This window comes from Dama dama, chromosome 5, assembly GCF_033118175.1.
Source record: "Dama dama isolate Ldn47 chromosome 5, ASM3311817v1, whole genome shotgun sequence".
Lineage (NCBI taxonomy): Eukaryota > Metazoa > Chordata > Mammalia > Artiodactyla > Cervidae > Dama > Dama dama.
Window position 1 is genome coordinate 17,021,611 of NC_083685.1, and position 8,598 is coordinate 17,030,208.

Consider the following 8,598-nt stretch of genomic DNA (forward strand, 5'->3'; position numbering starts at 1 on the left):
ACAGTGAACCTGTCCTCCAGGTGGAGAGGCCGATTTTATACAGAAGCTGGTTCCTGAAAACTTGTCATCCCAACAACATGCAGAGGCAGTAGGCCACCACTGGACTATGAGAGTCAGAGCAGCATTTGCTCTAGGGCATAAGATCAGACAGGATTTGAGCAGCTGGGGAAGAAACACGGAAGACTCTCCAAGCAGAGTGTCCAGTGGGAGCAAAGGTCAAAGTGTGGGGAAAATACGCAGTTCTATCAAATGCCTTGATTAGAACCACCACACTCACCTGAGGCTGGCAGGCATCATGGGGGCCCTGAAGTCACCCTTTGGGGGCAAATCAGACTCCAGGCAACATGAAACCATTTCTCTGTGTCTCAGTGACAGATCCAGCAGTACAAGTGGAGACAGCCACTCCCAAGTGCTCCAGAAGAAGATTAAAAGGTACGCCAGGTGGGCAATGGAAAGTGCCAGGCAAGAGGGACTGTGGCAACTGCAGCCTCCATCTTCCCAGGGATGTAGAAATAACCCAGGGCCAACCAGACTCCCTGAAGCCATAGATAAAACTGAAGGACAAAAGACTCCCAAGGCAAGGGGCTTATAGCCAAGATGTGGAGCAACCCATGCAGACAGTGGCAACAGATCTTCCTCCATGCTGGCACTTGCTGTTCAGTCACTCAGTCGTGTCCAACTCTTTGCAACCCTATGGACTGCAGCATGCCAGGCTCCCCTGTTCTTCACTGTCTCCCGGAGTTTGCTCAAACTCATGTCCATTGAGTCGATGATACCATCCAACCATCTCATCCTCTGTCACCCCCCTTCTCCCCCTGCCCTCAATCTTTCCCAGCATCAGGGTCTTTTCCAATGTGTCAGCTCTTCATATCAGGTGGCCAAAGTGTTGGAGCTTCAGCTTCAGCATCAGTTCTTGCAAAGAATATTCAGGGTTGATTTCCCTTAGGATTGACTTGTTTTATCCCTTGCTGTTCAAGGGACTCTTAAGAGTCTTCTCCAGCACCACAGTTCAAGAGTGCTATATTCATTATTGCTTATTCCTCAAAACTAATTTTGTGAGGCAGGGGTACTGTCCCATTCTACAAGGAAACAGTCTGAAACCTGGCCAGATAAAATGTCTCACCAGAGGCCATATAGCTAAAATGTGGTGGTAGGGAGTTTGAACCTGAATCTCCCACCTCCCAGCTCCAGGTTCTATTTTCATCTCACTGTCCTTAGAACTTACTGAGCTAAAGTGACCAGATGTCTCACCATGGGCTTGTGTAATAAGGCCTGAGTCACCAGTCCAACATTGTTGGGAAGGTCTGTTATTCCCTACATCCAGGGGGATGCTGAGGGAGATCCCAGGTGAGGATGGAGAACCTGGCTGTGTATTACTGCAAAGCACCTTGGGCCCCAGGAATGCATCTGTCCCTTGGGCTTGGTCCCCTAAGCCCACCTTATCTGTGTCCACAGCCGCGCCAACCGTGACATCATCCAGTGCAAGAGTGGGGTGTGTAACACCATGAGGGCCAAGTTTTACAGCGTGGCCCAGGAGGCTGGCTTCTGTCTACAGGATAAGATGGAGATCCTCATGAAGTAAGAGCGCATGTGTGTCCATTCACTCAGAGGACATTCATCTGGCACTTAGCATATAACCACCAGATGCCTGGTGTTGGGACCATAACAGGGAATGAGAAGGACATGTTCCCTACCCCCAGGGAGCTTATAGTCTCCTGGAAAATCTGGGCAGAGACAAAGCAACTGAACTGATAGATTTATAGGTACAGTTTATAGTCATTGCTCCACAGTAAGGGAAAAGGGTTCTAGGAGAAGGAGTAAAACCATGAGGACCTAATGCAGGCTGGGTAATCCAGCAAGACCTCTCTCGCAAGGTGACATTAAGGCTGAGCCCTGACAAGTTGGGATTTATCTCAGAGACTTTGTTCACTTGAGCTCAGTTGCTTAGTCATGTTTGATTCTTTGCTGCCCCTTGGACTGTAGCCCACCAGCTTCCTCTGCCTGTGGAATTCTCCAGGCAAGAATATTGGAGTGGAGTGCCATTTCCTTCTGCAGGGGATCTTCCTGACCCAGCTCATGAACCAAACCCTAAAATGCTGGGAGAAAAGGGGTGGAAGGGTAGAGATAAGGCTGGAAGTTGCCATAGGGGTGGAATAATCCAGAGCCTTAGGGGTAAGTCACTCAAAGGACTTTATTCTGAGTAAATGGAAAGCCATAGAAATGCATGAATGATTGAGGACATGGTTATATTTGTAATATAGTCTCTTTGGAGAGAGAAGATACATGCACAAGATGATGAAGGGCATGAGGAGGAGAGTAACCAACATGAGTTAAACACCTGCTGTGAGTCAGCACTAAACTCAGCACTATACACACATTATCATTTACTCCTCACCACTGGGATCTAGGAATAATTATTATCCTCCATCTTACCGATGAGAAAACTGTGGAAATACAGTCAAAAGTAGGGGGAGAACGAGGGCTGATTAAAAAGTGACTGGGTTTAGTAAGACATGAGCATTTCAGGACCTTGGAGAGAGCTGTAGCCGCGTGCCCAAAGCCCGCTGGTATCTTACAGGGTAGTTGAGAGGGTTAAGAAGGACCTCAAGAAGGAAAAGGTGTTTAACTCAGATCTCTGAGGGCAGCTAGGAAGGTGAAAGAAAAGGAGTATCTGATTCATCTTCCTCTTTCTCATACCATCTGTGATGCAGGCGCCAAGAAGAAAGAGGTATCCAGAAGTTCCACTCTTTCAACCTTGTCTCAAATTTCCAAAAGGACATGACCAAAATGAGACACCAAGTCTCCATGGTAAAAGGCGATGCCGAAGAAATTGCAGACCACTGGTAAAGATCCTGAGAGCCTGATGAGGCAGTCCCTGGAAGGGGTGAAGGGGGTACTGGTGTTACAAAGTTACATTCAATCCCATTATCCTCAAGACAGAGAGGCATCACTCCAAAACTGTCCTCGGCCACCAGGAGGGCCCCGCTCCCAAAACAGGCTATATCCAGAGTATAATCAGGCAAGAAATCCCTCTGTTCCTGAGCCACAGATAATCTACCTAGCTGCACTCTCTATATTTACCTTCTGTTTGCTTCAGCTTGCAAATATAGACTCACTTGCCAACCCCTATAAGAGAAGCAGGAGAGGCAAACCAATCTGAAAATACCTACAGATCCTGAGGTCTGTGGGGGGAGAACTATAGTCCCCAAATAATTTAACTCTTAGTGATACAAAGCCAGACAGGCATACCTCAAGAACACTGTGCCCCCAACACAGAGGTGATAATAAATACAGCACAAAATATTGCAAATTGAGTGATTACTGGGTGGCAGACACTCCACTCCTAAGCACTTTTCATGAATTATCTATTTTATTCCACACAAAAATCCTGAAGGGTACATATTACCCCCCACTTTACAAATCAGGAAACTTTAGGATTTAAACCCCTGTCTGACCTGTCTCTACGCTTATCTGCAATATAAAATTGGAGTCTGATTTCCCAAACCTTCATCCTGTCAGGGTGAGTAAATCAAGATCTTAGAGTAAGATAGGAAAGCCTAAAAATGTACCGAGAATCCGTTCAACAATTTTAATAATGCAGAATGGGAGCTTACAAAGAGATCAGAATAAATATATAAACATACATCACAAATATAAAGCAGTATGAGCAGCCAAAATGTATGATGGATGATCAGGTTTTTCTCAACTTTTTCTACAATCAGGGAAAAAAACCCATTTTCCATGAGATAACACCCCTACCTTCACCCATACCTGAACCCCCAGGTTAGAACCTACCTTTTTGCCACTGTCTCAAGGATGCATTCCCAAACTACCTTCACATGCTGTCATAATATTAATTTTTTTTGTTCAGTCACTGTCATGTCCAACTCTTTGCAACCCCATGGACTGTAGCATGCCAAGCTTCCCTGTCCTTCACCATCTCCCAGAGTTTGCTCAAACTCATGTCCATTGAGTCCATGATGCCATCCAACCATCTCATCCTCTGTCCCTCCCTTCTCCTCTTGCCTTCAATCTTTCCCAGCATCAGGGTCTTTTCCAGTGAGAAGGCTCTTTGCATCTGTGGCCAAAGTAGGTTCTTCTTTTTTTTTTTTTTTCATTTATTTTTATTAGTTGGAGGCCAACCATTTCACAACATTGCAGTGGGTTTTGTCATACATTGACATGAATCAGCCCAAAGTAGGTTCTTAAAACCCACTGAAACACCAAAATCATGGCCCCTGATTGTTCATTTTCAGGAGCATGGAAAATACACACATGCACAGACACACGTCCTCAGCAGCTGGTGTGTGAGAACCTCTTGCATCCTAGAAGGTATCCCACAAGTGTGTCCATGTCCTCCTTGGCTTGATTAACTCTCGAAGAGTAGCTTCAGAATACTGGTATTTTTCCTTCCTTATAACTTTTCACATTGTCTGCTTGGCAGAAGAATCATCAATGCCTATGTTTAAAGCATGCCTTAATTTTCGTTGTTGTTGTTTATTTTCTAAGACATATCTGACTCTTTGCAACCCCATGGACTATAACCCACTGGGCTCCTCTGTCTATGGGATTCTCCAGGCAAGAATACTGGAGTGGGTTGCATTCCCTTCTCCAGGGGATCTTCCCAACCCAGGGATTGAATCTGTGTCTCCTGCATTGCAGGTGGATTCTTTACCACTGAGCCACTGTGCAAATTGTGACTCCGGTTTTTACTGTCCCTAAAAACAAAGACTTGCCTGATCTGTGGACACTTTACATTGAAGAGGGAAGAAAGTCCCCAGATAAAGATTGTTACTATCCTGGAGACATCCCAGGAGTAGTGGAGAGAGAGAGAGTGGAGATGAGGTCCTTTGGGTGCCCAGACCATCTGCCAGCAGTTTCCTAACTGATCCTCTCCTCTTGGAATTGAAGGTACTTTGACCTGCTGTCCAAACTTCCCGAGGATCTGAAGAATTTCCGCCCTGCGAGGAAGATCCTGGCAAAACTGCAGAAGTTTGGGGAAAACCTGGACCTGAGGATCCGACCGCATGTCCTCCTAAAGGTGCTTCAGGAGCTGAGACCCTGGGAACTGTGCTCCCCAGACATCGCAGTGGCCATCGAGGTGACGAGCACTTCCTTTCCCTTCATAACACCCCAGACACACTCATTCTGGCCTGTCAACATCCAGGCACTATTGAAGTTTTTAAAGTTTTTTAAAAGGCATAAAGGCCTTCATGGAACTCATCATCCAATAGAAAAGGCATTGTCCTGTGACCTTGGTTGTTCAACTCCAGAGGACATTATATTCTGTGTAAATGATGCCCCTGGGAAACTTGGAATCTTTGGAGAAACATAAATGAATGGACATGTGAGTGCAATAACTGACAGTCATAGTGAGCAGCACTCTAAATCTTGCAACTAAAATCGTGCCCTGTGGACCTCACATGGGTGCTTGTTAGAAACGCGGCATCCCAGGCTCTGAACTGTATCTGACCAGCTCAGCATCTGTGTTTCAGTGAGATGCCGGGTGACTGGTACACACAATAAAGTTTGAGGAGCCCTGATTTAAGGTAAATGTAGAAGAGGCTTCTCTTAACGAGAGACCCCTGAGGAGGATGACTTTTAAGCTGAGATCTGAACAATGAAAAGGCAGCAAGCTGAAGAGAAGGAGAATAAGCAGGTGCCCAGGCCCCGGAGCAGGACAGAACTTGAGCTGCTAGAGGGATTCAGCGGCAGTCAGTGGCTCTGGAAGGAAGAGAGCAGGAAGGTGCATGGTTCCCAGGGGACCAGAAAGGTCAGCATGTGCAGGTCTCCAAACATCAAGTTAAGGATTTAGGTCTTTAGCTGAAGGGTGCTGAGGAGCCTCACAAGGGTCTGTAGTAGCAGCCTACCTTCCCCACCCCACCCCCAGAAATTCCTGGTGTCCTATTCCCTTAGGGCATCAAACGTTGTCAGAAGATGAGGGGAGGAGGAAGGGCCCCCCTCCTAAGGTATTAACAGATGTCTGTGAAGTCACTTCCTTAATTTTATGTGATGGCAAATGTACATTTTAATGTACATTTTCGGTGTCTCAAGACAAAGAAGTGTTTTCAGTGTCTGAAGGTTTTCAGTGTCCCAAGACAAAGAAGTGATTCAAATGGTGGCTTTTTTGGGCCTCTCAGTGTTTTCATGATGGTCTGGCCCTTCCACAGGCTGACCTGGCTTGTGTATGTGGGCGAACAGTCAGGAGTAGGGGGAGGGAGAAATACCCTGTGCACAGGCTCAAATGTCCAGACTCCACTTCCCACATCTCATGAAGCTCTTTCATGGGAGAATCTGGCAGGCTAGTCTGAAACTAAGTCTCTAGGGCATCTTTCCAGTTGTCGGGTGTGCATTCCACCTGCCACTTAGAGAAAGACTGAAGGCAGGAGAAGGCGACAACAGAGGACAAGATTGTTGGATGGCATCACCGACTCAATGGACATGAGTTTGAGCAAACTCCAGGAGATGGTGAAGGACAGGAAAGCCTGAGCTGCAGTCAGTTGCAAACAGTTGGACACGACTCAGTGACAGCTTATGGAAAGGCTGTTTCTGAGTGGGTGAAAGGAGGGGAACATGGATATGGATGCTCCCCTTTCTCTGGGCTGAGTTTTATTAGCCTTACCTCATAAAAGTAAGCATGCTCTTCTCCCAGTAGAACATCACAGAACTTCTGTTAACCTAGATGTGGGGGGTCTCTTAACCTGAAATTCCTGTGAAACTCTGTGCTTTGTGTCTTAACCCTTTCCTGGACGCAAGCCTGTGGCTGTTCTCAATTCTCAAGGGAGTCTGTGAACCCAAAAGTGTTTATGGACAAATGACTTTTTAAAAAGATATTCAGCAGTAGAAAAGAGAAAAAGATGCAGGCAGCTGGGTTTTTCTGCTCTCCCCAGATTTCTTTGGGTCAGTAGTGACAAAAAGGGGCTTAAAATTAGCCTGCTGAACTAGGAAACTGGAAAGAAGCTCTTTTCTTGATTATGAATGCCTGAGGGGTTGGCGGTATCCTGGGGCCACCAGCCTCAATCACGAATCTTCTGGGATCTTCTTGGGGAGGGGAGGGGCACTGAGTCTAGCTTTCAGACCAAATCTGAGGCTGTCGTATGTCTGCCCCCTTAGTTTGTGCGAGAACACATCATCCATATGCCTCAAGAGGATTACATCAGCTGGCTGCAGAACCGAATCAACATCCCCATCCGGTCCCAGAGTGCCCAGACATAGTGGGCCTGGGTCGACCAGTGACCCCAGTGGAGGAGAGCTGTCTACACCGTGTGCCTGCTCTCATGGAGACTCATTGTGATCTGGTAGGGTCATCTGGAGACCAGATTCTGAAAACATTCTAGAGGGAGCGGCTCCCAGGTGGAAGCCTCCTTCTCCCTCACACACCAGCCTCAGGCTCCCAGCCACTGGTGCTCATTGGTCCAGCTTGACCCTACCTACTCCCTCTCCAGGATCCTTCCCTCCAATCCTTCTCCTCAAATTCTGGATAATAAAATTGAGTTGAATGTTTGCTCTCCGGCTGGGGAAAAGTTGGAGCTGTGGGATCTGGGCGTGGTGTTGAAATCCTGATAGTAACATACAGTTATCATTTATTGATATGCAGCAGGGCCAGGGCTGGGTGATGTTCTTGCCGAATAATCTCACAACTACAGTTAAGTGGGTGCTGATGTTATGCCCATTTCATACCGTTAGAGCAAGAGTGCAGTTCTCAAGTTTATGTATACTGTCCTAGATAGAGATGAGTGGGTGGGTTGGTGAGTGAATGGATGGAGCACTTCCCAACAAGGCAAGTGATGTGCAAGAAAATCTCATCCTTAAGAGTCCTTGTAATATCTTGTGTTGGGTTTGGTTGTACAAGGAAGCTTAACTTCCAGTCATCTCAAAATTGTGTGGGTTTATTGCCATTTAACCTCTTTTCTCATCTTCGTCTTCTTTTCCCATCTTGGTCTTCTTCCCCCCTACATCTTACTAAGTTACAGGACCTGTAGTCATTTTAACTCTCTCACTGACAGCTAAACTGAATTAACAGTTAAACAACTGGACCTGATTATCGGAATGCTCATATAGGCTGGAGCCCAGCATCTCCGCATGATCCAGAAGGGGTGGAAAGAAGAAAAGTCGAACTATTTTTCTGTCTATGCAGCATCTCACCTATTCAGTTATTTACTCTTTTTAGTCAATGAATATTTATCAAGAACTGAATATGCATCAACCAAGTTCTAGGCTCTAAGGGTAGAGCAATGACCAAAGCAAACAAGGTCCCCAATCTCAGATAATTTACCTGGAGACACGGGTCAGCAAGGGACGATGGAGCGAGCAGAGGGACTACATGATACCCACAGCGGTGCTCTTTGTTTAGTGTGATGGTGTGACAAGCCACTAGGGCGTAGAGGTGAGACGCGGTCTCTAAGGAGGCCGCTCAGTTAAGAGACTCTAAACCTCCCTGTGTGTGTTCAGTCACTCAGTTGTGTCCGACTCTTTGCAGCCCTGTGGTCTGTAGCCTGCCAGGCTCCTCTGTCCCTAGGATTCTCCAGGTGAGAAATACTGGAGTGGGTAGCCATTCCCTTCTCGAGGGGATCTTCCTGACCCAGGGACTGAACCTGG

General features: G+C 46.8%; 1 protein-coding gene across 1 annotated transcript in view; it reads left to right on the top strand.

The window, feature by feature from the left end:
- Nucleotides 1–7,474, top strand: part of CCDC60 (coiled-coil domain containing 60) — a 163,890-nt gene extending 156,416 nt beyond the window's left edge. Inside the window, exons 10-14 of the mRNA XM_061140848.1 lie at nucleotides 370–432; nucleotides 1,456–1,578; nucleotides 2,712–2,843; nucleotides 4,912–5,101; nucleotides 7,114–7,474. Of these exons, the coding sequence (XP_060996831.1) occupies nucleotides 370–432; nucleotides 1,456–1,578; nucleotides 2,712–2,843; nucleotides 4,912–5,101; nucleotides 7,114–7,215 (610 nt within the window). The 3' untranslated portion in view covers nucleotides 7,216–7,474. The remainder of the gene's footprint in view (nucleotides 1–369; nucleotides 433–1,455; nucleotides 1,579–2,711; nucleotides 2,844–4,911; nucleotides 5,102–7,113) is intronic.
- Nucleotides 7,475–8,598: the final 1,124 nt, after the last annotated feature.